General features: G+C 51.6%; 12 protein-coding genes across 12 annotated transcripts; 5 read left to right on the plus strand and 7 right to left on the minus strand.

Moving 5' to 3' along the window:
• Positions 1-1,167: 1,167 nt before the first annotated feature.
• On the minus strand, positions 1,168-2,102 carry CC77DRAFT_1100637 (hypothetical protein; the record flags this gene model as incomplete). Its single annotated transcript, XM_018530078.1, has 3 exons — positions 1,168-1,399; positions 1,449-1,731; positions 1,781-2,102. 3 exons carry the CDS (start codon positions 2,100-2,102, stop codon positions 1,168-1,170), a joined length of 837 nt encoding a protein of 278 aa, XP_018378938.1.
• A 169-nt stretch (positions 2,103-2,271) lies between these two features.
• On the plus strand, positions 2,272-4,359 carry CC77DRAFT_1026532 (hypothetical protein). Its single transcript, XM_018526280.1, has 3 exons — positions 2,272-2,665; positions 2,715-3,837; positions 3,917-4,359. The coding sequence occupies exons 1-3, from the start codon at positions 2,308-2,310 to the stop codon at positions 4,077-4,079; spliced, it is 1,644 nt and encodes a 547-aa protein (XP_018378939.1). The 5' UTR covers positions 2,272-2,307; the 3' UTR covers positions 4,080-4,359.
• On the minus strand, positions 4,061-5,236 carry CC77DRAFT_1026533 (SURF-family protein Shy1). Its single transcript, XM_018526281.1, has 3 exons — positions 4,416-5,236; positions 4,254-4,359; positions 4,061-4,199 (listed from the first exon to the last, which is right to left on the minus strand). The coding sequence occupies exons 1-3, from the start codon at positions 5,215-5,217 to the stop codon at positions 4,097-4,099; spliced, it is 1,011 nt and encodes a 336-aa protein (XP_018378940.1). The 5' UTR covers positions 5,218-5,236; the 3' UTR covers positions 4,061-4,096.
• A 209-nt stretch (positions 5,237-5,445) lies between these two features.
• CC77DRAFT_1014705 (hypothetical protein) lies at positions 5,446-6,281 on the plus strand (the record flags this gene model as incomplete). The annotated part of the gene is made up of 3 exons (XM_018523913.1): positions 5,446-5,607; positions 5,660-5,760; positions 5,861-6,281. 3 exons carry the CDS (start codon positions 5,446-5,448, stop codon positions 6,279-6,281), a joined length of 684 nt encoding a protein of 227 aa, XP_018378941.1.
• Positions 6,282-6,391: 110 nt separating this feature from the next.
• CC77DRAFT_663319 (DNA-binding TFAR19-related protein) lies at positions 6,392-7,307 on the minus strand. Its single transcript, XM_018532660.1, has 3 exons — positions 6,947-7,307; positions 6,883-6,893; positions 6,392-6,792 (listed from the first exon to the last, which is right to left on the minus strand). Exons 1-3 carry the CDS (start codon positions 7,057-7,059, stop codon positions 6,503-6,505), a joined length of 414 nt encoding a protein of 137 aa, XP_018378942.1. The 5' UTR covers positions 7,060-7,307; the 3' UTR covers positions 6,392-6,502.
• Positions 7,119-10,350, plus strand: CC77DRAFT_1100642 (HET-domain-containing protein). The gene is made up of 3 exons (XM_018530079.1): positions 7,119-8,222; positions 8,272-8,683; positions 8,747-10,350. The coding sequence occupies exons 1-3, from the start codon at positions 7,556-7,558 to the stop codon at positions 10,140-10,142; spliced, it is 2,475 nt and encodes an 824-aa protein (XP_018378943.1). The 5' UTR covers positions 7,119-7,555; the 3' UTR covers positions 10,143-10,350.
• Positions 10,233-12,662, minus strand: CC77DRAFT_663401 (MFS general substrate transporter). The gene is made up of 4 exons (XM_018532661.1): positions 11,874-12,662; positions 11,778-11,820; positions 11,370-11,725; positions 10,233-11,316 (listed from the first exon to the last, which is right to left on the minus strand). Exons 1-4 carry the CDS (start codon positions 12,276-12,278, stop codon positions 10,324-10,326), a joined length of 1,797 nt encoding a protein of 598 aa, XP_018378944.1. The 5' UTR covers positions 12,279-12,662; the 3' UTR covers positions 10,233-10,323.
• Positions 12,663-12,983: 321 nt separating this feature from the next.
• CC77DRAFT_950634 (FAD-binding domain-containing protein) lies at positions 12,984-14,643 on the minus strand (the record flags this gene model as incomplete). The annotated part of the gene is made up of 5 exons (XM_018535331.1): positions 12,984-13,242; positions 13,291-13,966; positions 14,023-14,283; positions 14,341-14,428; positions 14,500-14,643. 5 exons carry the CDS (start codon positions 14,641-14,643, stop codon positions 12,984-12,986), a joined length of 1,428 nt encoding a protein of 475 aa, XP_018378945.1.
• A 650-nt stretch (positions 14,644-15,293) lies between these two features.
• On the plus strand, positions 15,294-17,946 carry CC77DRAFT_976977 (hypothetical protein). The gene has a single exon (XM_018535958.1). It carries the CDS (start codon positions 15,335-15,337, stop codon positions 17,768-17,770), a length of 2,436 nt encoding a protein of 811 aa, XP_018378946.1. The 5' UTR covers positions 15,294-15,334; the 3' UTR covers positions 17,771-17,946.
• A 58-nt stretch (positions 17,947-18,004) lies between these two features.
• On the minus strand, positions 18,005-18,959 carry CC77DRAFT_976980 (hypothetical protein; the record flags this gene model as incomplete). The annotated part of the gene is made up of 2 exons (XM_018535959.1): positions 18,005-18,164; positions 18,403-18,959. Coding segments are annotated over 2 exons (717 nt in total), but the record flags the coding sequence as incomplete, so codon positions are not given.
• A 755-nt stretch (positions 18,960-19,714) lies between these two features.
• Positions 19,715-21,429, minus strand: CC77DRAFT_1084986 (hypothetical protein). The gene has a single exon (XM_018529410.1). The coding sequence runs from the start codon at positions 21,403-21,405 to the stop codon at positions 19,801-19,803; it is 1,605 nt and encodes a 534-aa protein (XP_018378948.1). The 5' UTR covers positions 21,406-21,429; the 3' UTR covers positions 19,715-19,800.
• A 2,524-nt stretch (positions 21,430-23,953) lies between these two features.
• On the plus strand, positions 23,954-26,857 carry CC77DRAFT_663861 (HET-domain-containing protein). Its single transcript, XM_018532664.1, has 2 exons — positions 23,954-24,718; positions 24,777-26,857. Exons 1-2 carry the CDS (start codon positions 24,145-24,147, stop codon positions 26,498-26,500), a joined length of 2,298 nt encoding a protein of 765 aa, XP_018378949.1. The 5' UTR covers positions 23,954-24,144; the 3' UTR covers positions 26,501-26,857.
• The last annotated feature ends 122 nt before the right edge of the window (positions 26,858-26,979 follow it).

The raw sequence follows: 26,979 nt of genomic DNA on the forward strand, positions 1-26,979 counted from the left end.
GGGGGGGGACGCGAAGAGGGAAGGGAGACGCACACGGTAGGGATGTACTCTCCCGGGAAGGCGTTTGTCGTGTACGAGATGAGCAGACATGTCTGCGAGGTTAGCAGGTACGGACGCGGCCGTGGGAACGCGGTGTCTTACTTTGCCTACAGCACCGTCGCCGGTCACGACGCACTGGTGGACGGGTTAGCTTCAAAGTCGAGACGAGAGGACTCAGTCGCAGTCGCGCACCTTTAGGGATTGGGTCGCAGGAGCAGCCATGGTGCGATGTGTGTCGTCGGATTAGGGTGGCTTTGGGGGACCCTGTTCGGCTTCAGGATGGGGCTTCGGGGCAGCGTGAAGCGATTCGCCGAATGTTGAGACCCTGCACGGTGATGGAGTCAGACGCAGAACAGAATGTAGTGAGGTGGCGCTGGCGAGGTGAAGGACGCACCGTGGAGACTGCTCAACAACTTCCGGGTAGCTTCTGTGAAGGCGCGGGAGCTATCTGCAGCGTAGGGGGGCGTTTTATCGCTTGGCAGGCGGCGGGTCAAGAAGCGAGCTCGAAAGTTGGATGATATGCAGCATGCGCGAGTCGACACAGCGCGGGCCACTGGGTCTGGCGGGGTCTGAGTCGCGGATTTTAGATGAGTGCAGCGTGGGTGAGGTCGTCGAGATGATGATGATGATGGTGATGGGAAGAGACAGACATCCGTCAGTCAAGTAGCTTCGCTAGCCATCTGCCAGCAGGCGCGTACCGTCTTGAAACCAATTTGCAACACGCTTCTACCACGCCTGATAGGTACGGTGCACGGGTGGAACCATTTGCTGCCGCTCTAACAAGCCTCAAGTCAAGAACCCTCGGGACCAACGATATCTGGTGCCTGTCCGTGTCACGTCGCATAGCCCGGCGCCCCTCTGCGAATCGCGTCTGTCCAGACAGACACTGTAAATGTTTGGCAACCGCGTCTATCGTGCCGTCGCATCATGCAGACGACTAATGATTATTCGCTGCCTTCTAGCGTCGTGATTCGCCTGTAGCTGCATAATTCTGCTCGCCAGTGAGACCGTGCGGCCATGTTATTAGCCGTGCTAACTCCAACAACACGTGAATCCTACTTGATTACTTGATTAACTACACGCTAAATCGGGTATCTTTGTCGCTCTCTTCCAACGTCTTTCGTACCATCAATAGAAAAGGAACAGTCCGTCGCCACCTTGCTTATCTTCCCCAACAAGTTCCTTCCTCAAAAGTAGCTTGATCACAGCCTCGTGCAGGTCTTTCATGTCGAGAATCCCGCGTTTCTTCTGGTCAATGTAGGAAACGTCAATCACGACTCGTTTCAAGTTTGCCGTTGACAGCGCTCCGTCTTCGAGAAGTGCCATCAACCGATCGGGTGTGCCAACTCCATAATCGATTCTGCATCGCAATCAGCATTAACAAGCAGGACCCAAGGCGCACAACTCACTTGGTTTTCTTCAAATGCGCTACCTGATCTGGAAGCTTTAGATGCTTCGCAAACAATTTGGCGACGTTGGGGTTCTTGATACCCTGTTTAGGCAGACCAGACTTGAGGGATCGGCACACATCTGCGGCTCGGATCCCAGAAACGGTGACCACGAGCGTGTGCGGAGCTCCGGGTGGCTTGGTTGGTGTCGGCTCCAATGTACTTGACTGCTTGTTGAGAAAAGCAGATAGATTGTCCGTAGTTCGTGGCTCGGTCCAGCTGGTACCATCTTGCACGGTCCGAGCTATTTGACGTCAGCATTTGCAACACGTCTAGGACAAGCTCAGGCTTACCAGATATGAATTTGTCTTCGAGCTCCACACTGCTCAACTCCTTGCCGTAAAGTCGTGTTCGCGCGTTGACATAGTCGGCAAGAAGCTGACCATCCATGCGCTCAAAAGAGTGATTGACCCCCAACGTCTGATCCAAATCATCTTCGTCAATCTCCTTCGCCTTCTGCTTCTTCTTCTCTTTCCGCTTCGCCTTCTTGGCTGCCTTCTTGCTGTCCTTGCTTGCTTCAGGCTCGGCTTCTCTTTTCCTTTTCTTCGACGAAGCGTCAACGTCAAACTGAGCCTCAATCAGGGGCACGCCTCCTTCTGAATCAGAGTCCGACATGGTGTGACTAGTGTTTTGTGTGAAGGAGAAAGGGCCACATGAGTTCGCGACAAAAAAAGTAGCAGAAAGTTGGAGGTTATCGATAAGCGCTAGCTTAGCTGATTCGCGTTAGTCTGGCTGCATGCTGGGGAAGTTCGCGTCCAGCGACGCGTTTCCCTGACGTCTATCAACACATCCACTGCGCTCTTCGGATGTGTATCTCGTAATGGCCGAGTCTGCGCGCAAAAGGCAGCGTCTCCCCCCAGAGCATGACTTGCAGCAAACACCCACCAGCAATGCGTCTCTCCAACCCACAACGCCGTTCCGCCGCGCCATAAGTTCGGGCCCCACTCCAGGAAGCAGAAGGACGCCAATTGCTCGCACACCAGGAACGGGCGTGACTCCTCGGGGCGGTCCAGCAACCCGTCCTCTGCCGTCGCGAAGGATTGCGCCAACTACCCCTCATGCGATAAGAGCGCTGAGAGAGCGAGCCAATGCGGCCAGGACACCAGGGAACAACCGCAGACGAAGCGGGCGCATACAACGGGAGACGCCGCGGGATATACTGCGCGATCTTAGCAGAGGTATTGTTCTTGATGATGCTATATCTGCTATCGCTAACTGTTCATGCAGCGCTTGCTCGTGATACTCGTCCAGTCGAACCCTCTCCACAGGCCCTGCCTCAGCGGACACGCCATTCAGCCCTCGATCTTCCAGACGTTGAGGATGGCCCAAACATGCCCGCGCCCCGGCTTTCCATGCCCCTCGAGAACATGTATGACGACGACGATAGTTTCCACAGTGCCCCGCCGCGGCAGTCTCTACTACCTGACCTACCGGACGATGTGGATGGCGGGACTGTACAATCGCTCGAGTTTGGAAGACGAGCAATCAGCGAGGATCCACGGTTCATGTTTGGGGGAAGGCAGAGCGAGCGGTTTGGGGATCTGAGCGAACTAGGGGCGGTGGAAGAGGAGTTCGAGGTCGACGGTACCTTCATCAACAGACGTGCAGATGGGCTCTTCGACCCCGCCATCGACGACGCCCTGGACGGAGACGAAACAACAATACAAGCATTGACCGGTCGAAGAGACGGACGGGGAAGCGACGTAAATTTGGGCGTGTTTGGCGACGGAGAGGATGACACAGAAGAGCCTACTTTCCGCTTCATGATTCCTGAGCGTATGCGCGTACCAGCTCAAGAAGGCGCACATACAATACAGGATGAGCAGGACGAGGACGAGCAAGAATTAGATGGAGAACCTCTGGGGCTGCCGGATGACTACGACTCACTCAGCGGCGACGACCAGGACGAGGTCACCGCTGCTCTGAACGGCGAAGATCCGACAGAAACCAATGGCATGCTAGGCTGGGAATCAGATCCGCCTGCAGATGACGACGCCGAACTAGCCGCCTATCGAGAAGAAGCATCAGCCATCGATCGAAGTCTGCAGACCAAGTCACCCGAGCGAGCGTCTGCTGTTGAGCTGAAGGGTGTTCGCAAACCCAAGGAATACATGGTTTCTGAGCACGGCATCGGCTTCCCCTCGTTTCCAGCCGCGCCTGTCAAGAAGCTCGCTTTGAGCTTCATGAAGTCGCAGGGAGGCAAGACTCAGCTTAACAAGGAGACACTTGACGCGCTTGTGCACACAACCAACGACTTCTTTGCGCAGATCAGCATGGATCTCGCAGCGTATGCGCAGCATGGTGGGCGAAAGATGATTGAAGAAAGCGACGTCATCGCGCTCATGAAGAGGTATGTTACACTACACTTCTATACATAACATGCAGATCCATAACATGCATGTTTGGTCGGTCCGCTGACTTTTAGACAGGACCCGTAAGACCACCAATAATAGTACATCTTTTTCTCTGGCGCAGAAGATGCTTCCCAGAGAGCTACTTCAGCAGCTGCGTATGGAGCCTCCAGTGAAGCTGAAGGGACAAAAACGGAAACGCCTGAATCCTATCCGTGAGGAAGTTGAAGATGACGACTGAAGAGGCATGACAATGTCTCATGACCAATCGACACTGTGTCGTACCCGCCGTTGGGTCCCCGACATTGGCTTCTTGACAACCATCCAGAACATGACCGAGGTTGCGAAACTGAGCGCGTACCTAGGCGGAGTCAGGTGATTGCTTGCAAGGAGAGAGCGAGACGGCGACACTTACCATGTGAAGATGTACTGCGTGTGGTTGTTCCGTAGGTTCACGGTGGGCGCCCTACCAATCGGTACGCCCTTGGGTTCACGTTCATAATTAGTGAGCAAATCAGGCGCTGTGTTATAGTTAGATACCCCCAATTGCATCAATCAAACAGGAAAGAGTACTTACTCATCGTCTCCTCAACCCATACAGCCTGACTCCCACTATACTGCGCCATCTCCTCGACACTAGGGAAAAACCACTTCCCCTTCTCCGGCTCATTCTTCGGCGTAAACATGTTTCCCTTGGGCGGTATCCTCAACAGCCCCTCAATTGTGACCTCGCCCTCAGGCAGCGCCCCATTCTTCTTGCGAAACCACTGCGGCGCAGCCTCCTTCTTAATCCACCCCCTACACGCCAATATCTTGTGCACATTGCCCCTCGCATCCCGCCGTTCCAGCGGCGTAACAACCGTGTACCCCTCCTCGCCATCCAACATGCGCGGTCCAATCAACATCTCCTGATCATGTCTCAACACTCCTCTCGCATAGACGCGGCGATAATCAAAATCCTGAACCGCAGCCGGATCGATGCGCAGCGGGAGTTCCAAGGGCGGAAACGTCAATCTATCCTCGAAGCGCGCAACGAGTTCGGTTTTCCAGCCGAGACGCTGCACCTGCCAGCACCCTAGTATGAAGGCTGTGATGGGGATGATGGCGAGGATGATGAGGCCCGGGCCGTGCTGTTTGCCTACGCGCGCCATCTTTGCCGGCCGGTCGAGGATGGAGACGAAATTCGGGTCTAGGCCGGGACCGCCGCCTACGCTGCGTTTTGGCGGCCCGCTGGGGAAGAGGATGCGTGTGCGCAGGCATTGTGGACGGGTGGTGGGTGATGATGGGCAGCGGCGGGCGGGCGTGGTGCGCAGGAACGACGACGTGGGTTGTGAGTAGTATCGCCGGAAGAGGTTCATGAATGGATTTGGTTTCGACATGTTGGGCGGGCTCGAGGACGGCGTTGGCGTCTTGTCCCTCTGCCCTGCGGGAGTCGGGAATCGTTTTAGTTGTATGTTCGGATATCTGAGCTTCGAGTTGCTAGACCTCGATGCGGTATAGTCCCCGCTTCTTAGCACGAGATGCTCTGGGGTGGTGTCGGACTCTTATTGAACAACTGCCTTTACACCACTACCTTACCACCTCGACGTCTGCGGGGCTTTGGAATCATGGCGGATGTACAGGAATTACCGACGAATCGAGCGGAAATTGCTTCGAGGCGGGACAAAGATGGTTTGCTTGATCTTTTGGATGCGAAGCTTGAGCACTATCTGCATACGCTGCATGAATATCAAGAGGCCATGCAGCAGCTCTCCAAGGAGCTGTCTTCGGTGAGCGTTCCTCCATTTTGTTTTATGGAAATTTTTGTATTGATAAACAAAGGGTTACATGTCGCTAGCTCAGGCAAACTTCCACAATTCATCTTCTGCCATCCGGTATGGACAGGACTGCTATGACGAACGTATGCAGGCTTTACGGAAGGTGTGAGTACTATTTTCTATTCAGAGTCTTCTTTTCCGAGGGTTGTATTACCTTCACGCCACAAATTACACATATCCTAGATACTGTATTAACACAATCCAGCCACATCGCAGAACATGGAAGCGCCAAAAGTGATCAACCCTACTTCTCCGTCTACTCACCATTCACCAATACCCAGCACTCTGATCCCGACAATACTCCAAACTCAACAGAGCAGGCAAACGAAGCTCAAGGATCCGACCTGCCCAAGCCCAAGCAAGATGACCCCAAATCCACTCCGGACCCAAACTCACAATCTTCTCAAAACTCAGAGAAAACAAAAGAGGAGACCAATTCTACAGAAAAGCCCACGGACCCACTAAGATGGTTTGGTATCCTTGTTCCACCTGCTCTACGCACTGCGCAATCGACATTTGTAAGCGCCGTTGAGGGCCCAATCCCGCAACTTGTTACTATCTTGAGGGACCTACGGACGCAGGAGATCGAGATAGGAAGGATAAGGAAGCAGATCAAGAAGACATAATAATGGGTCGTGCAGCCCCAGAAGAATAAGGTCGAAGGCCCAGAGCAAGCACTCGTATCTCACGTCTGGAACCCTAATTCCGATTTTGGGAACTAATGCCAGCACCATATACTTCCAATCTGTAGTTGCACGATCACGAACCTCATCATGTAACACTCCCAGAACGCCATCCAATGCAACATGTAACCACCCATATCCCTTCACCTCCTTCCAACCTTTTTTCAAACATCCTTCATGAGTTCTTCCAACTCATCGTCATCGTCCCAGTTTCCTCCTCTCCTGTTGACGACAATCTTCTGCTCGTCCTTCTCCTGCTGCTCTGCTACCGCTCCCAGAATCTCCTTGAGCTGCTCTTCCGTCACCTTTTGTCGTAATTGGCCGGTTCGGGCAAGCATTATGAGGCGGTTTTCGATGTCGGTTGCGCGCGATTCTTTGACGAGGCGGATGCGGCCTAGGCGGTCGGCTGCTTCGGGGAGGAGGATTTGCGAGAGGATGGAGGAGCGTTGGTCGGCTGGTATGTAGGGTTAGTAGCTGGTGGTGGGGGTTGGAGGGGTATGTAGAGAAAGGAGTATGCGCCTGGGGGTTACTTCTGAAGACATACCCTCTTGTTGCCTGCGGGAATTTCTTAGTAAACAAGTTCAAACTTCTTGCTTTGGTATATTTACTTTCGCGAATCTTGCTCTGAGCCCTCGCCGCCTTGTCCTCCGCCGCCCCCACCTTGTTGCTGTAGCTGCTGCAGGCGCGCGCGTCTGATTTGCTCGAGATCTTCGTCGGACATGTTGTCGTTATTTATAGACTGCGTGGTCTTTACGCGAAAGTCTGTTATTGGAAGTAGGTCGGCGGCGCAAGTACTGGTCGAGGAAAAGTGTGTTTATGCGGGGAAGTTCGGGGGTCTCTGCTGCAAGGGCACGGATCATCTCCATCTTCGTCCCTCCATTACGAAGGTAAAGCGCAATAAATACACCCAAAGACTTTCCGAGAATCGACTGACTGCCTGCGCAAGCCGAGGAGATCATCCACTCGGTCATAAGAGAATTACCAGCGAATGGATCCGCCAAAGGTCGTTTCAGCATCTATCTTAGCGACTTCCCTCTGTTGGGTCGCATTGTCATGAGGCTACCTAGGTATTGATAGGTGGGAAGGCATACTTGTAGGATGCGGCTGAATTGCAACCCCGCGTGGTTGTCTAAGCATTACTGTGTAGCCTTCCATGACCATTGGGACCGCTTCTTTACTTACTCTGGCTGATTCAAACCTCCTTTTCCCACATTGCCATGTCGGACGACACTTCAGACGTATTGGATGACACTTCAGACGTATTGCTTGACACTTCAGACGTATCGATAACTCTCCCAACCAAGACCCAAAGGTTATTCCGCACACTCAAAAACTACACTTCCAACACCCTCCGTTCCACCGAAGACGTTATTCGAAAGCCTGTTTATCTCGGCCTTGCTTCTGCTACCAACGCGCTCGAGGCATGCACCACCAAGCGATTGTTACGTGACGTAGGGCGCTCCTCAGCTCCCAGCATATGTCCAGAAGGCAACGTTAGACTGCACGAACTATGCAAAGCCTGCACATTGTTCACTCAACGTTCAGTAGTGCTGAACTGGCTTGATGATCATGACCCTCGTTCAGACTGGGCCCCACGAGAACGTTACCAACTCTGTACTGTAGCTCATTTAAAACGATTGAATGGACACTGTCATCTCTGCACAATCCTCTACTTCTTTGTTGCACATGACACATCAGTTTGGACGCCCGGGAATCTCTACAACAACTGGATGTATCTCGAAATTCTGCCTCGGCAACGGGAAGACGGTACGATTTACCTCAAAGACGGTACGATTCTCCTCGAAGACGGTACGATACCCCTCGAAGCGTCGCTATATCCAAGCCAGGCGTATGTGGGGCGATTCAGTCTACGTCTGCTCGCAGGTATGTGGGATCACGAAAGTGAGCGAGCAAGCAATTGACTCTTGCTTAGACAATGAAGCCGGAAATTATGCAGATGCGATGGCGAGGGCAGCTCATGTTCCAATCTGGTCGAATGATAACACTGAACGCGTGCGAGGATGGCTCGAGAGTTGCTTGAAAACCCATGGCGCATGTCGGGCACCCAATAACGAAACACTATCACCTGCAACAAGACCCAGTAGGATTCTTGCAATCAACGGGGATAGAGTGAAGCTTATTTGCAATTGGTCTGAATCGAGCGATTGCAAGTACCTTGCGTTGAGCCATATGTGGGGTATTGATCCCAAACAGCAGCTGCGACTAGTCTTGTCCCGTCTTGATGAGTTTCAGGAGGACATACCCTGGAAGGAGCTCCCTTTCATCTTCAAAGAGGCAATTAGAATAGCTCGGCAGGTTGGCTACAATCATATCTGGATCGACTCGTAAGTTTTCTATAGCATTTTACTTTCTGACGAATGTGCTGACCACTTGGCCGCTTGGCTTAGTCTTTGTATCATTCAAGACTCGGCAAGCGACTGGGAAAACGAAGCTGGTAAGATGGCTCATGTTTACGGGCTTGCGGACTGCACCATCGCTTATCTTCTGCCCCCACAAGACGTGCTCACCAAACCACGACAAGACCCACTGGTCTGGACACCTTGCATGCTTCGTCGTTCCAGTGTTGCATCGAGAGGTGTGTATGTTTGTACTACAATAGATGAATATCCGCCTAGGGGCGGTGGTCATGATAGGGCACCATTCGGTATCGATTGGCTCTCACCAAAGGACTGGCCACTATTTACACGAGCTTGGGTATGCCAAGAGTATCTACTTAGTCCTCGCATATTGTTTGCAGGCCATCGAAACCTCATGTGGGAGTGCTCGGAATCACTTTGTGATGAGCTTCTGGGTCCGATCGAAAGGTTTCCCGAAGCCACAGCCTCAAAAACACATTTCTCTGTTGTCAGATCAACCAGGCTCCCAGTAACGAGTATGCCTGTGCAGGTAGAATTCGTGCAAAATTGGGGGAGGCTTGTCCGTCATTATCGCACAGGCGTGTTGACGCAGCCTAAAGACCGTATTATGGCTTTCGCTGGAGTTGCACAAGCTGTTCATGATAGCAGTGGAATGACTTATCTGGCTGGCTGCTGGGCGCAAATGTTCCCATTCTCCTTTACCTGGAGTTTGGTTATTCCATGGGATAAGAGCACGATGATAGAGGTGGAAGCAATCATTGAAGCGGTACCTTCTTGGTCATGGTTCTCGGTTCCGATATTCTCTTCCGATACATTTAGGTTTGAAGTCGTGGAGGACTTATCAAGAGTGCTACGTCTTTCGGCAACCACGAGGGCTGAATCGATGTATGAAGCCACCCTGCTTTCCTTCGAAGACAGGTCGCAACAAACCTATGCCGGTCAACAAGCCTATGCCGGTCCCTTGTCGACCAAAGACTTCCATAATTTCACAGGGATGACGCTGAATCTTGCCATGAAGACTTGGACTGGCTTTCTGGAGAATCCCATGAATCTCGATCTACGACGCGGACCGTCGATCCGAGATCAATTTAACATGCTCTTAGGCCAGGATGGTGGTTTTCTCCAGTGCCAGTTTGACCATCAAGAAACAGAGCGCAATCACTACGACAAGGTGATGACTTTTGGGCTTCTCATCGAACTTCGCGCATGGCTTGATCTAGAGTATAACTTCTTCGACTTTGAGCAACCACTCTTAATAGGGTTGATAATGCAACCGGAGCCCAGCCGCGAAACTTACAAGCGCATCGGTCTATGGAAGCTGAGGCTATATCAATACCCACTGGGGTGGGACACGGAAACATTCAATGCGGTCTCGATTTTCGATCAACTTAAAGACGTTCGTTCAGAGCATATCAGGCTCGTCTGACCAGACAGGCTAGGCTAGTGCGGTCTGAGCCCAGGTGCTATTCAATATGCGCTGATCTGCGATTACACGATCATTAATGTAAATTTGCTTCATGGCATGGCTTGCTGTGCTACAGAAAATTGTAGCTTTCTTATATACCACTCTTACGTATTACTATCCTCTTCCACACTCACGCTCGGCTCTAGCCAGCCGCGAATTTACTAGTACTCCTCAACTTCTCGCCAAACCTCCACAGCATGAACGGAGCCGGAACACCCAATGCCAGTGCAATAAACCCCAGCACACTATTCCCCCATCCAAAATCCAACTTATTATACATGGCCGGCGCAAACAACGGAAACCCAAATCCGGCCAACGACCTAAGCACCGTCGCAGCCGCAATAGCACTCGCCGCATACCTCGTATAGCTATCCACAAGATACGTCTGAATACACTGAAACCCTATAATGACACCAGCGCAAAAGATAGCAGCACCAATATTCGGCATAATCCAATGGACCTGAGCCTGTGCACTCCAGCCATACCAGAAGAGGCCAATAGGAACGAGCAGCGATGCAGGAATCATGATAGGAACACGGAATTCTGGTTTACCGACGCCGTTGTTGCGCTTCTTTAGGCGGCGGTAGAGAGCGTCGTTGAGCGGAGCGGTGATTTGCGTGCCGAGGAAGAAACCGACGCCCATGGAGATGAAGTTTAGCGAACCGATGCCCGTAGACATGCCGTAGCGCGTGACCCATAAGCTGGGGAAGGTGGAGAGCATGAGGTACATGAGTCCGTACAGGTAAGCCATGTAGCATGCAAGCACCTGGATGATGGGTTGGGTACCGAGCAGCTTGAAGGGTCTCACCATGGCGATTTTGATCGTCGTTGCAAGCGTGCGGTCGGGGCTATCGAATTCTGTGTGTAGTTGTTGGTTGCCGGTCTCCTTGCGTAGCTTGTTTCGCTTCCACTCGAGGAGCTTGGGAGCGTATGTTTCTTGGAGGAAGAAGAAGCCGAAACATTGAACCATTGCGGTGAAGATGGTGGTGGCGTAGAAACACCATCTCCATGTCGTGTTTTGGGAAATGAAACCACCAGCAATGGGACCAATTGCAGGACCCAGCAACGGGGCTAGAGAGTAGATTGAGATGGCTCGGCCACGCTGGTCTGCCAGGAAAACATCGCTAAGAACGCCCTGGGGGAAAGTCAGATTAAGGTTTCGGCATTGATTGTCGAGGAGTTACTTACACCACCAATGGCCAACGGCGCAGATCCGCCTAGGCCACTGAAGAATCGGAATGCCATGAGCTGACCAGACGTTTGAGCAAATCCACAACCCAGGTTCCAAGCCAAGTAGAATAGGTTAGATAGCTGTAGGACGAGAACGCGGCCGTAGATCTCAGACAAAGGGCCCAAGAATAGCGGTCCAATCGCATATGCTAGGACGAAAATGGACAGGGTGAGTTGAGCTTCGACTTCATTCGTGATACCGAAGTCAGAACTTATGCTACTTAGAGCGGGCGATATCATGGACGACGATATTGGTGAGACAAGGGTAAAGCAGGAAACAATCAGGGTCGCTGCCCATTTCCGTTTCATAGACCCTGCGCGTTGTTAGACCATTCCATCTGCATATAGTGGATCAATCTGGCTTACAATTCTTCGGATTACTAGGATCGTTTTCTGAATCCCATGTAACCTTATGATTATTAGCTGCTGTTATACCAGCCAATGGTTGTTAGGCGAACATACCAGATTCGGATCTTTGACCGACCGCGTAGACTTCTTCTTTTCCAATGGTGGTGATGCTTCAACATCATGTTCATATGGAATACCCCCTCGTATCTCTTCGTAAGTCGTCTCTTCCTCGTGAGTGGTATCATCTTTTGCTTCCTTCTCGTCTACGTCATCGCCACTGTCGTCATCGTCGCTACTGGCCGTGTTTGCATCTCTTCTTTCAGTCTCGGTCTTGTGCAACGAACTGGCATCAGAGTCGACGTGAATTCCTTCTCCATCTTCATGGTGGTATACGGAATGATCATCCGGAAATTGGCTGGACAGAATACGGTGTAGTGGTGCGTTGTCGGATCGCCGTGGTCGGGATCTTGACCGACTTCTGGATGCCCTCTGAGGTCGCGATTGCCTCGAACTCTCCATGTCTATGCGAAGCTAAAATTGTCGTCCGCGAAGGCTAGAGACCGTGTCGTGTTCCGTATAGCAGATTAAGATTAGTGATACGAGAGTTGGAAACCCAAGTATAGTCCAGTAGATATTCCGCGTCTCTTAAGTATAAAGAAAGATTTGGGTGAAGGAATTAGTATAGCTCGGTGCAAAGCCAAGCGATTAAAGTAGTTTTAAAAAGGTCGTGTATACGGCGAACTTCGCTACTAGAACGGAGTGTCGCCTTCGGGTTTAAGCAGCCGTAGAACGAATCTCCGTGGGTCGCGTGCCCCACAACGTAGTTCAGCATCCTCGGTGCGTCGGTGGACATTATCTCCCGGGCCGAAAGGAGAAGCGACTCGATGCGATTAATTATGCGGTGTGTTTTAGCTGTGGCGTCGAAGCTTGTTGATATTTTAACTGCTGACGAGTTGAGATGACGTCAAGGGTTGCTGATTTCCGGCGCTACGGTCGCGTCGAGTAGAGATATATCCGGTGTCGCGACTCCAGCTCCCAGACCGAGCTCCAGAAAATTTCGAGTTCTGCATGTTTCAACATCTGCAGTCTCCATCAGCAACGCGATTAATCATCTGGTTAGCCTGAGAGTAGTAACGGCAAGTGGGAAGGTTTTCGCATTCCTTGACTGACTGCATAGCATACATTTCATGGCGTTTTGTGTACAGCTAAGTGCTACTGGAACATTCAGTTGACGACCACCAAAGGGCGCGGCGTCAACTTCGTGCCGTGGCTGAACAGGTTGTCAGGGTCGTACTTATGCTTGAGCTCCTCAAGTCGCTTGACGTTTGCGCCGAAGATCTCGTTCGCTTCAACATCAGCGGAAGCATAGTTCCCGTATTGAGCCACGCCGCCATCCTTTGACCGGTCTGCAGCAGTTACTGAGGCTTTCTTGAGGAGGTTTCGTGAAAATGTACGAATCTCTCCGTCGAGTGAGGGCTCGAACCTGTGCGTTCATTAGACTTGAGCTCCATAAAGCGCTGTACCAACTCACCATTTCATCATCACTGCGACATTGTAGTAATCGCCACGGTTCGAGAACGCCATCTTATCGTTGGGAACCTCTATGACCTTCTGGTAAGGAACAGCTTCGAAGAGTATCATGCTTTCGTTCATTCGTTCGTGCGAAGCTACAAAAGCGTTGAACTCTGCATGAAGTTGCACAGCGAAGCTTGAGTCAATTGGGAGCTTGAAAGCACCTCCACCGAAAAGCTTGCGCCCGTCAAATCCGGCTCCCTGATTAAGAAGGCTGTTCAGCTGTGGGTAAGGTATCATGGCAGTCATGTTGGCTACAGGGCCAAGTTCAAACAGGTCAGCAAAGAAAGCTTTTCCTTCTTCCTCAGTGCCGTTATGGAAGATCTGGCAAAGTACGACAGGTGCATTCGCGGGCGGTGGAGCGGAGAAACCCATGAGCATGGCTTGGTTGCCGTCATTTGTAGTGTGGAACTTGTTCAGGAACTCAACGATCTGCGGTATTTTGTCCGGAAGGAAGACCAAAGGTCCTGCAAAGACAGAATTCTTCTGTGCATAGCCCTGGAACGTGAAAGCTGTTGCTACGCCAAAGTTCTGACCTGCGCCTCGCACAGCCCAATAGAGGTCGGGATTCGAATTTGCTGATGCGACGACTTGCTCACCAGATGCGAGGACCATGTCAACGGACAAGAGATTATCTAAGTGATATCAGCTGTGTAAGCTTCGCCGGTTGATTAGATATAGGAGAACATACCAATCGTCAAGCCGTACTTTCCAGTGAGATAACCATAGCCCCCTCCTAGTGTCAAACCTCCTACACCGGTATGGTTAACCGTACCTCCGACAGTCGCAAGACCAAACTTGGCAGCTTCAACATCAACGTCTTCCCATATAGTTCCTCCTTCGGCTCTGATAGTTTTGGCATCCACGTCAACTGTCACCTTGCGCATCTTAGAAAGATCGATGACGATGCCATCCTCGATAGACGCAGCTCCAGAAGTGCTGTGACCTCCTCCTGTAACGAAGGAGTCAATGTGTGCTTCATGCGCGTCTGTTACATGGGCATTCTTACCTCGGACTGTGAACGGGATGCTGTGCTCGCGTATCTGAGCTAAAGTTGCGGAAACGTCATCCGCAGACCGAACTCTGATTACAGCAGCCTTTCCTTGTATAAGTGCAATGCTCCGGTATAGACTCGACCTTGCAGGTAGGTGTAACCAGGTAAACTCACAGCTCGTTTGATGCAGTGCTCACTCCACCTTTCGATGCTCTTCTCGTACTCTTCGCCATCACCTGGAAGTAGGACTTCAGCAGTCGTATCCTTTAGCAGCTCTTTGAGCGAAGGATAGTCAAATTTCTCAGACCCTGATACCATTTCGGTGGTTTGGAAGGATAGTCGATAGAAAATGAATGAGGATAATCTCGATGAAAGCTTGTCTGTTGATTAGAAAATGGACCTGGCGTGACGTGCCGAACGGAAAAGTCCACGGTACCGGATAAGGCACTTATTGATATAATCTCGATGAGTCGTGTGCAAATCGCGGTATTGTATCGGGCTGGGCACAAGCTGAGTAAAGGTAAGGCTGTTGAGCGTGAGGCGCATGATGATAGTGCATGGTGGGGTACAAGTTATAGGTGGGTCGACCGAGGTCGCATCCAACGGATCGGAAGCATGACAGATGCAAAGTCTCCTCGTCGATGTTGATAGAATTACCGGACGTCGATACGCACAGTGTCCGCATTTCCAAGACATATGCCCATGGCAGATGAAGCATGATCTAGCAATTTGCCTGTGTGCTTACCGAAGGCTTTCTGGAGCCTGTACTAACGCCAGAGTATGCAGCGAACAAGCTTAGCCGAAGAAGTGTCGGCCTGCGCATGGAAAAGTCCCATGGTTTGATATCGAGGTCGGGCGATGTGGGGTATAGAATCAGCTGGTATATGATTGGACGGAAGTGGTGAGGGCAGCAGAGCTTAGCGTGGACCCTGGAGTGAAAGATGCGGCGAACTTTCTCTCCTCCGACGCGAGTGCATTATTCGACAATTTCCAGAGTCGCCGCTCGACCATGCTAAAGACGAGGGGCTTGCAGTCCGTTTGTGCATCATGCCGACTGAATATCGCAATTTCACGAGCGCGTAGCGCAAGATTACCAGCCCAGACACGACCCGCGCCGCGACAACTACCTTTGTTCGCCTCCAAATTTACAACGCCACAGAGAGCATTCTCCACAACACTCGGAACGAGACAGTTAGAGCAAGACCATGCGACAAGTACGGAAGATGAGCCTCCTTCTGCGACCGAAGCGGTGAATTACGAAGTCAACGCGCGGAGGGCGAGGCAGCAATTCGGTGATACGTTACCGCGCGACCACCTGAGCGAAGAGGAATACACAATATACAAGAGACTGTACGGCCCAGCAATTTTCGTGGATCCTGCCGCAGACATAGAAGAACTTGGGGGTATAGCTGAGGAGGAAATTATTGAGCAAGAACGACCTGATGGTTCTACTGTCTTATTGAGGAAGGGAAAGGATGGCGAGCTTGAAGAGATTGAGCTCGTCGAAGAAGTTGAGGTTGAGGAGGATATGGCTCCTGAAGAAGCTGAGCTGGACAAAGAAACCATGACACCAGAAGAATGGGAAGCGCGTAGAGAGAACGAGGCACAGGCGTATCACGACGAAATCTACGAGCAAAGTCGTCTGCAACAAGAGGAAGCAGAGGCTTGGGAAGACATGGAAGAAGAGCAAGAGGATGATAGTTTCATGCGTGCGCATCCACTGACCATCGCCGGTCGCTTCAAGCCATCGCCCTCGACCGTATTCCTGCCCAAAGAAACTCTCGTCGATCCTACAGCGTTGCTTCTGACACGCGCGAATCACAAACACCTTGCCGAATCTGCGAATCGCATCTTTGGCGGTCGCGGTCTGCCTCACTCGGCCAGTACAACTCCTGCACGATTGGGCAATGAACAAAAGCCAATTCCACTGGACCCATCGCAATCGGAAATGGGCAACATCGAAGCTGATGTATACATGGCTTCCGTACAGCCAGGCACATACGCAAGCGTAATGAGCGCCATGGTCGAAGTTCGCAGGCGACTGGGAACAGGATGGCTCGAACACATGCTACAGAACAAGAAAGGTGGCACTATACTAGACGCTGGTTCTGGAGGCGTCGGTGTACTTGCCTGGCACGAGATGCTAGAGGCGGAATGGCAACGCATGCACGAAGAATCAGGAAACACGTCGCATGGTGCTACCCCGTTGGGAAAGGCGACTGTTTTGACTGCATCTGACACGCTCCGTCACCGCGCAAGCAAACTGCTGGAAAACACTACGTTTATTCCGCGACTACCAGAGACAGTGACAGCGGCCGACGAAGGTAACACGCAGCAACCGCGCAAGTACTATGATGTCATCATCGCACCACACACGCTCTGGCCTATCAGGCAAGATTATCTGCGCAGGGAACAAGTTGAGAAATACTGGTCCCTGTTAAACCCCAAGGGTGGTGTTCTCATTCTCATCGAGAAGGGTCTCCCACGAGGATTTGAAGTCGTAGCCGCCGCCCGTTCATACCTTCTGAACAAGCACATCTCGTCTCCTGGCTCAGAAACTCTCGAGACGCTACTTGACTCTCAGGTCTCAAAACCCGATCAAGACACCAGGTTCACGGAGAAAGAGACGGGAATGATTGTTGCGCCATGCACCAACCACAACTCATGCCCCATGTACCAGTCCACAGGTGTCAGCCAAGGTAGGAAAGACTTTTGTTTCTTCAGCCAGCGCTATATTCGACCTCCGTACCTCCAACGCATCTTGAATGCAAAGGACAAGAACCATGAGGATGTGCAGTTCAGCTACCTGGCTGTCCAGCGTGGACGTGATCAACGCCTTCCACAACACGACGTCCTCGGCAAAGGGTTCGTGCAAGGGCAAGCCTCGACCGCTGCCGCATTTGAGGGACACGAGTGGCGCGCACCGTCGAACCCAGAAATCGAAGAGCCCGTCATGACCTCGACCGCCGACGTGAATCCACTCACCCTACCGCGCCTGATTCTCCCTGCGCTGAAGCGACGAGGTCACATCATTCTAGATGTCTGCACACCAGCTGGAACGCTTGAGCGCTGGACTGTTCCCCGATCCTTTAGCAAACAAGCCTACCGTGACGCGCGAAAAGTCCGCTGGGGTGACCTCTGGGCTCTCGGCGCAAAAACACGCATTCCACGCAACGTTCGTCTAGGCCGACCTACCGACGAGTTCGACAAGAAGGGCAGAAAGGTCAAGAAGGCAAAGCAAGTCACCATCGAAATCGGTGTTGGCGAGAGAGACGGAAGGACTGTGGAGGAAGGTCCTGCAAAGGTGCTTGGCCAGGGCGGAAGGATGTTGGTTGGCGATCGCGATGGACGCTATACTGCGGATCGCAAGATTCGGGGTAGCAAGGGAAGAAAGGGGAGGAAGAAGAGGGTTGATCATGATGGTTATGACTTGGACGACATGTAAATGGTTTTGTATGAGTATGAGTGGGAGTATATTGTATGATATGGTCGACACCCTATGTTTAGCTGGGCTAACTTTGGAACTGAGTTCCTTTCGTCTCACCTCCCGGGTTGGACATGAGTTCACGCAAAACAAAACAGGTAGAAAAAGAAAAGAAAGCACGTTCAAGCTCAGTCATCACAGCAGTCCCCAGAGGAAAACCGCGCAGGCCCGTAATAGTAACGTATGAGGACGTTAAAACTTGACGTACCCCTTGTCCTTGACAAATGTAGCCAACCAGGGTACATCATCCAAATCCCGCTGCGCCAACGAGGCATAAAACTCTCCATGCGCAGGTCCATCTACACCTTTGACCATGGGCGTACCATCAGGCTCTCGTTGATCCGCATAGAAGAAACTAAGAATCCCTCGCAGTCAGCATTCAATTCAAAGTTCCAAATCCCAAGTCCCCAAGCTATCATCGGCCACTTCCGAAAATGAAGGTGACTTCTAACAGTCGAGATCTCGATGCTCGCACAGCATGAACAATGTCGCATTGACCGATTAATGCCGATCTTGTGACGGCATCTCCATCTAGAAAACAAACGAGAGGAAAGGGAAAGAAACAAAGAAACAAAGAAAGAAAAAAAACTCACCGATACCCTCGTTCCCGATACGTAGCATCCGCCAGTCCAACCCAATGCGCACTCGCACTCTTCCCCACCCCCAGCGTCAGAAACAACGGAACAGACATGATGGTCTGATTCAGCGTATTCCCCGTGTAAATAAACGTCTTATTGCTCCTCCCTCCTTCACCATCACCACCCACTTCTCCATCCCACGCTCTCACCGCTTCCATAGCAGCAACATACGGACTCACCGTATTCACATTAAGATCGTTAACAAACTGGTCCTGCGGCACAGATAGTACGCTGCCTTCCACAGGCGGCGGCGTCAGCGCCGATGCGTTCCAGATGACGACGCTGGGGGCGGCCCCGTATTCTCGCAGCACGGCAGCGAAGAGACTGGGGATGCAGGAGGGGGAGGAGAAGTCGGCGGCTAGGGAGAGCGTGCCGTTGGTGGGGTGGAGCGCGTTGGTGCCGGAGCGCGAGGCGGTTGCGATGCGGTAGTTTAGTGCGGTGAGGGAGGTGGTTAGGGCTGTGCCTACGTTGGGGCCTGAGCCGAGGATTAGGGCGATGGGGGTGGTAGACATGGCTTTGTGGGGGGAAAGTGGTAGGTAGGATGAGTGGTTGTTTTTCAAGTCGAGATGTTGTAAGTGGGTAATGTTGAGAGATGGAGTGTATTTGTACAAAGGTTTGGATGAGGTTGATGGTATTGGGAAGTGTTTTGTTCTTTTGTGCTGATACTCATATTTAAATCAAAAACACACTTCTACATGTCCGCTCGTCTTACACAGCTTCTCCATCACTACATATATGTATGTCAGCAAGATAACTCCGGCCTGTCTATCCTATTTCCTTGCCGTTTACCAATCGTCGCGTAGACACAACCTGTATTGGAAACCGGAAAGACGAATCAGGAAAGAGGATAGAGAGTACATGCATGAGAGGTACTGAATAAGAATGCCAAGTACAAGTTAGGCAAGCCATGCACGTTTACCAATCAACACCGCTCGACGAGTCGCGATGTCCGGGGGCCGCAAGGTCCGCGCCTTTGCTTACGTTGGAAACTGCAACGGAATCACACCGCGCACCATGCTTGGTGTAAGGATGAGCAAGAAACGCTGATTCAAGGTAATAAATTAATGTGTTATGCATATTGAGGAGTATGTTGGGTGTTAACATAAGGCTATATACATCCGACTCCATTCCTCCGACCAACACGTTTCCAACCCGATGCAGATCCGTCTTGCTATACTCCATACAAAGTAAAATGGGTATATCCTCCTTCCTGGCATGTGACACCAGTACTGATGCTCAAACAAAGAAAAAGATAGTAGTAACGCCAGTAAACCAAAGAAAAGCGCTCAACTGACGCCATGCAATGCAGTACAACAAAGGAAAATAGATGAACGGAATGTGTAAAGAAAATGATCAAATCATCAAGCCAGCACCAAAGGTAACGCTCAAGCCTGTCTCGCGGCTATCCTCGCTCGGTCGACGCTTTCCCATCGTTTCCAGTTGGCGCGCAGCATCGACTTTTGTTTGCGACATGCCAGACGGCGATGGTGGGCCAGACGGGCCCGTAGCATCACTAGTCGACTTTGAGCGAACAGGGCCAAGGTCTTCACCAAAAGTGATGGAAGTGATGGAATCATCGCTAACACCACGAAGAGGCGAGCTGGGCCTTTCCGGCAAGACAGTCGTAGATACAGTCTTGTCTGCGGCAGCCGTTGAAGAGTTGTGATCCGTTGCGATCCTTGCAGGGCGCTTGGATTTCGCAAAGCCGTGGACGTCGTACCGAGGTGGGTGCGGGGTATAGTCGACGAGCATGTGAGCCTTGACGCTAATGCGGAAGCGTTGGCCTTTGCCAAAAACTACATCGCTAACACGTGGAGAAGAAGCAAGCAACACTGGGGCGCAACGGCGACGGTAGCGCAGGGTCTGCGCAGACGAAGGCCGTGGCGCACACGTGGACTTGGGATCAGACGATAAGCCACTTTCAGGACGTTCATCGTCGCCTTGCTCGTACTCGTGCGAAGAAACGCGGGCTAGCGAATCTCTCGCGATTCGTGTGGGAAAGCGGACATCCTCCGGGTCGAAATCGTCAAGTTCTAGATCAGCCGTGGGACCTGTGTGGCTGATACCTGGTTCCCGGGTCCCAGCCAGATGTGGATAAAGCTGGCGGATAATCTGCTCCTGTTGTGCGATGATGCGTCGACCGGCTTCTAGACTTGTCAGGCTCTCGAGGTTCTCTCCAAACTGCGCGTTTTCCAAGATGCGTTGTCGTCTGCCCCTGCGAGGGAGACTTCGGTAGCGGGGCTCGCTGCGGTCTTCTAGAGGTGAGCTGATGTCGATGGCGGCGCAAAACGATTCTATCCAGTCGAGCATGCCTTCCTCGCTCGATGGACAAAACAGAAATTGCTCAAACTCCAGGCGCAGCCGGATGGCATGTTCCCGTACAGGCTCGAAAAGATGAGGATCCGTCTCATATAGTTTGGGCCTGGCAACAGCGGGAACCAAGTGCGCAAAAGGAGATTTTGGTGTCAGCGATGTCTTTTTGAAATCGGAGGCCACGCCAACTTCGGCGTGCTGTAAAGAATAGGTTCGTATTAATCGTCCTGCACATGGCTCTTTGCTTTTACTGAGTAGTCCCGGGTACTTTACGCGGTGTATGCTCAGTTGCGTGCCTCGAAGTATGGCGTAAACATCGTTCCACTCACGATGTCCCGAAACTTGAAATGGTGATGAGAGCTCTTGCTTTACCCCAACAAGCCCCTCTATGTGGACTGTGCAGGTGTATGGCGGTGGTAATTGTGTGCTGCGGACTGCCTCCTTCTCTGTCCTCGTCCTCTCATCGAGGATGCGGCGGGTCTGGGGATCAATGGCTCGGGCATACGAAGGCGGTGACCCAATGGGAAGTTGCGCATGAGTATGGTAAGTGTTGTGGTATCCATATGTCGATGTTGCTGGCGACGGATTTGTCGACCGAGGTCGTGTTGTCCGTCTTTGAGACGTGTGTCGAGTGGTAGACTCCATTGTCGAAGGCTGATGATGTGGGGGTGAATTGATGCAGGCGTCTGCAGGGGAAATTCGACGAGATGGGCACAGGTTTTAGTAAAGGTGGTCGATCGCCAGAGTCGTATTTGGAAGCGACGGCGTGCGATGAGAAAGCAATTCGTGGAGCTATCGAGATCGAGAAGACGCCATTGACGGGTGGCTTGCGGTAGTTGTTTGACGACGGAATCCCCGGACTGGATGTGTAACAGTGATTTGTTCTCGCCAGCAAAAAGCAAGTCGAACAAACGAACAAAGCTTGACGTCGCTGTAGAGATGACGCCACAGCAGCAGAAGAGAGAGTGGGCGACGCGTTGGGTATATCGGGAAGTTTGCGACAGGGGTGCGCCTGCTGTTAAATGAAATGCGGATGTCACCGAGGAAGGTGCGACTGGCGTCTGACGGGGAGAGGGCAAGAACGACTGTGCGCAAGTGCGCGAATGGACGCTGACGGAGTAGATAACTGCACGGCGAGGCCAGCTCCTAGCGGGCACCCACGGCGCGGTGGCATGATAGAGTTAAGCAGCATCACTTGCTGCTATCAGCTGCCCTGCAGTTGTTGGTTCTGCAAGGATTCCCCCTCACAGTCTATTCATGTTCCAGATCCCGCTAACATGCCCTAGAAGAGGGCCCATCAGCCTCTTTCAGCATAGCTGACCCCTACACCTCTGCAAGCGATCCGTCGTCCGCATGCCATTGTGCCGCGCTCCACTGAGTCCACAGAGTCCACTCCACCCTGCGTGCTTTTTTGCTTCAGCTGAGTATTCCGCGCAGCTTTCCCCGAGCCTAGAATTGCGACACCACCACGTTTCTGCTTCTTCCACATCAGCCTGACCGGCTGGTCTCCACCAGCATGACACGCCGCGGTCCCTTGCACAACACGTAGGGCCCCCTCCGCCGAGTCAGCATCGGGCGCTAAGTCAATTTTTATTTGGGTTCAAGACACGACGGGCTGTGAGCTGCGTCCTCCAGCGCTGCGCCTTATGCTATCTGCTTGTCTAGGGGTCCAGAAGACTAGTTCTGCTGCTGCATGCACAGTCATAACATGTGTTCACGCGTGCGTGGAACCTTGGAAGTCTTCCCGTCCTGATGATCACCTATCCGCTATCCCACGGCTCGGGTTCGCGGTACGCTGGCGCAGACGGCAAGCGTTCGGCGCTTATCTCTGACTTTTATACCTCGGCCAGGCTCGCCTTGTGGCCTATCCTGACCGACACTCTCAGCACACCCTGATCGTCAGCTCCAGGTTTCACAATCTGTCTCTCCACGCTGATTATCTTCTTTTCTTCTTCACCATAAATCAATACGCTCTTCCCGTCTTTCCCGTCATATTTCCGTCATTTTCACGTCACCCACAAGGGAATACTACTGTCGCAGCGCCAAAGACTATTTCGCTAAGCGATTCCATGGTACCGTTAGTTTTAGGCCAGGAACCAACGACTATCGCAATCTAAACAATTTTTCTAAAGACGGCTACGCCTTGCACATCGGGAGAATGGCAGGTACAAGCGCATAAACTACGGGTATTTGAGAAACAAGACTATCAAAAGCCACGTTCCTACGTCATCTCGTACGACGATAGTGAAGAAGTTGGGTCCGGTTGCTATTCACACAGCCGTTAGATCTCATTCACCGCGTTAGTACCACGATCGCTCTCTGTGAACACCAGCTCCATCGGGATGTCCCGCTTTGGATCTACTTGAAACAAGTCTACGAAGGGTAGAACTTGATTTTGTCGTAGCAAGTTCTCGCAGTTACCATGTTTGCCATACGGCTATTGGAAGGTGCCGTCGTCCCAATAGCCAGTACGGTAGCATCGGTTTTATCGAATATGTCGTACTTGATACAAATGTGTTTCAGGGGTTTGCTCGAAAAGACCATATTCGTCAAGCTGTCGTCAGGATTGTTGTGCGTGGATGAAGCCGTGTATCCGCCTTGGTCATCCGCCTGTCGCAGATAAGTACCCATGTACGGACCGTTGTTGACGTTTTTGGATCTTGAGTATCGTGTGCAAAAGAGATCTAATCTATCAGCTCATCATTTTCGTCACCAGAGATGGCGAAAATAAAGTCTTGACCACTGCTGCCAGAGATTTGATATGCTGGCGTCTTCCAGTCAAGGTCTCCGTCGCGACGTAGGAATGAGGATAGAGATGGGATCACTTCCTGTGTCTATGATCAAGAATAACGCCTTCGGATGAGCCTTTGCAAATGGCAAAGCCATGGAGTACATGGGTTCTATTTCGCGATCGGAGACAGGTAGTGACGATTGTGCTGACTAGGTCTAGGTTTGCGACGGTGATGGTAATGCCGGATTTCTTCCAAGTTGCCTGAAGTATCTCGAAAGCTGTAGGTTCATTTCTTCAATGAGTCGCAGATGTTTGTGATGCGTTGCAGCGGCTAGGCAGAGGCGCTTTGAGGGAGTTTGCGATCCTTCATGCACTGCATCCAATTCGCTGGAGATGTTTGACCGGTGAGTATGCACTGCCCCGCATCTATACCCACCACATTCAAGCCCACCCACGTCCACGTCCTCCTGCAGCTGCGCTTCGCCTGCTGCTTATTTCTCCTAACTCCCAGCCTCCAGTTAGCCTTCCTGTCTTGACACCCACCAAACTCGTTTGCCTGTCCTGTATTGAAACTATCCATTCGTCTACATGGTCATTGTTGCCCAAATAGATACGAGATCGCCGATTCCTATCCACTGGCAGAGTTCTATCTGATGGGGCAGTTATACTCAACTTTAACGCGTCCAACCTTAACGACTCAAGTTCCTTTGCCTTGGGAAGTAGTGCCGGGTGGCATAAGAATCAAGACTCAAGAATGGGTTTGTCCTCCTGGTGGTGAACGGGCCCAACCAGCTTGCTTTGAGGACAGTCAATTACCGGCAACAAATCGCTCAGGAAGCGATAGACTTTGTTCCACCTGTATGAGCCTCGGCCATCTAGAAAGCACACACTGGGATAGCATCAACAACTTTCGTGAGGTTGTTGTAAAACATCACCACTCAGTCAGTGCGTTACTCGAGAGCGCACGTAGAGGTTGCCATTGTTGCGGATTGTTATTGATAGCGTGGGAAGAAAATTGTCGCTTGTATCAGGAGCCCGGGGGTGGATGGACCGGTAAGGCAGACTTTGGTTCGGTTTCCTTAGACGGCGACATCGGACTCAGATATCAGAGGGTGCGAACGACAATCCCCTTGACTGGTGATGAGGTAGATGAAGTCCAAATCACCATACTATGTGGCGGCTTGCAGCCTGGTATGAGTGGACGACTGATCTGTAAACCTATGGACTGTGAGCGCCTATCATTCCTAGAATGTCACCAGTTTCCCACGATTAACCAACGAGGCAGCCAATCTTACAGCTCTTCCAGAAACGTGCCTTCCTACAGGGAGTGACACTCATACTGGCTCCTCAGCAAGTTTATTTAGGATAAAGGCTTGGCTGAACATCTGTACCTCTTCACATCCAGCATGTTCGCAGGCCGATTCTCAGCCTCCGCCTCTGCCAACGAGAGTGATAGCGGTAGGGCAGAAAGGATCCAACAGATGTTATCTTGTGTCTGGAAAGAAAAAGAGTGGTCACTACGCTACTTTGAGCCACTGCTGGGGAGACCCCAACCGTCGACCGTTGTCGACAACTGATCAGACTCTTGCTTGTCGACAGCAGGGCATCAAGGACGAAGAATTGTCAAGAACATTTCAGCACGCAGTTCAAGTCTGCAGGGAAGTAGGTATAGAATACCTCTGGATCGACTCTTTGTGTATCATCCAAGAACAAGAATCACAAGAAGATTGGGCAAAAGAAGCGCCGAGAATGGGACTTGTGTACGGCAACTCGAGGTTGAACATCTCTGCGGCAGCAGCAGCAGACTCCACTCAGGGGTGTTTTAAAGAGCGCCTCGGTCAATTTTCTTGGCCTTGTCCAGTCGTCCTTTCGGGACAGGAATGCTATCTTTCTCGGTATCCAACGAAAGAAGAACACCATGGCAATCCGGGAGACCTTAATTGGGAGAACTCCGTAGCTCAAAGAGCCTGGGTTCTTCAGGAACAGGCCTTGTCTCGCCGCTCTATTATGTTTTCGAAAACCCGTCTCATTTGGCGTTGCCGAACACTGTCGACCAATGAAAAACATCCGCTAGGAATACCGCATGCCCCAAGCATATCAGCTGATAACCAGCGTCTACTTCACTGCATAATAAATGGCATAACATCACTCACGTCGAAAAACCCGAAGGTCGACATCTATACCTGCTGGTATAGAATGTTAGAGGATTTCACATTTCGAAGTCTAACATACGATGAAGATAGACTACCTGCGATAGCTGGAATTGCGAATAAGTTTGGAGAAGTAGCAGATGATAACTACCACGCAGGGTTATGGAGGCGCGACATGCTTCTCGGTATCCTATGGCATGCGACAAGCGGAAGTCCTGCAAACACAACCAAATCAGCTAGGGCACCTTCGTGGTCGTGGGCCTCGGTCAATTGTGGAGTGAATTACGACCATCTTTTATCGGCTGGCGCTGATGCCAGTCGTATCCCCTTATCTCCACTGGTCGATAATCTTGACGTTTCGGACCCACCAACCTGTGGGGATCATCCGTTCGGAGTAATGTCGAAAGCCTCCTTGAGGATGTCTGGCATTTTGTTAAAACTGATGCGCGACAAGTACGAGGACTCCGGACTAGCTCTGACCGAACACGGCACTTTGACCGAAAACGGCACCCGTCTCATGGGGGATATTGAAGACGACTCCTGGGACGTCTGGGATTACGACAGGGCAGCTCAAAAATCCTTGGTCTGTTTACCCGTTTGCGTACGTCATGATCCTTACAATCGACTTGAAGATGACGATGGCGATGGCGAATTATACAAAGCCTCGTGGGAAAAGTCCCTGAAGACAGGAATAGACGACTTTCAACGACAGAATAAGATATTTGGCTTGATTCTACGGCCTGTCAGAAAAAGACGAGGCGTATACGTTCGAGTGGGGCTGTGTAGCTTCGCCACTCGTAAGACAATTGAGATTAGCAGGATGGCTTTTGGAGAACGTAGATTCCTGACTATCGTTTGATTGTCCTCGAACTCGCACAAATGTAGATGAGTCAAGGATCATTTTGTTTTTCCATGTCATAGAATTGTACATGTGCAGAAACGATACCCTCTCTACCGCAGGCTAGGCTGGCTTATTGCAAGAAAATTACAACTAGCAACGGTACTCTGTACTTCTAGGTTCCTTGTCGATCCGAAGTGTCTCGGGGTCGTTCAGGTCGTCTACTTGATCATGCTGAGCTTAAGGCCCATGGCCGTGGTAAGGATATTAGGGTTCGTCTTCACAACTTCTGCTTGCAACTTTTCGAAGTTTTCAACGTAGATTTGCTGGACGTGGCATAATGTTCCGGCGCTCGACAAGTCTGCACAAGGCTCCAAACAGAGGTCAGAAGACATTAGAGTCATTCTCATCTTGACGTGTTCCAATGGTCGCGAAAGTAGATTTAAGCACCACAAGACAGTTGCGGGTGACAGCGGATACTTCGCATTGGATAATGAACA

The sequence above is a fragment of the Alternaria alternata genome (genome assembly GCF_001642055.1).
Source record: "Alternaria alternata strain SRC1lrK2f unplaced genomic scaffold CC77scaffold_41, whole genome shotgun sequence".
NCBI lineage: Eukaryota > Fungi > Ascomycota > Dothideomycetes > Pleosporales > Pleosporaceae > Alternaria > Alternaria alternata.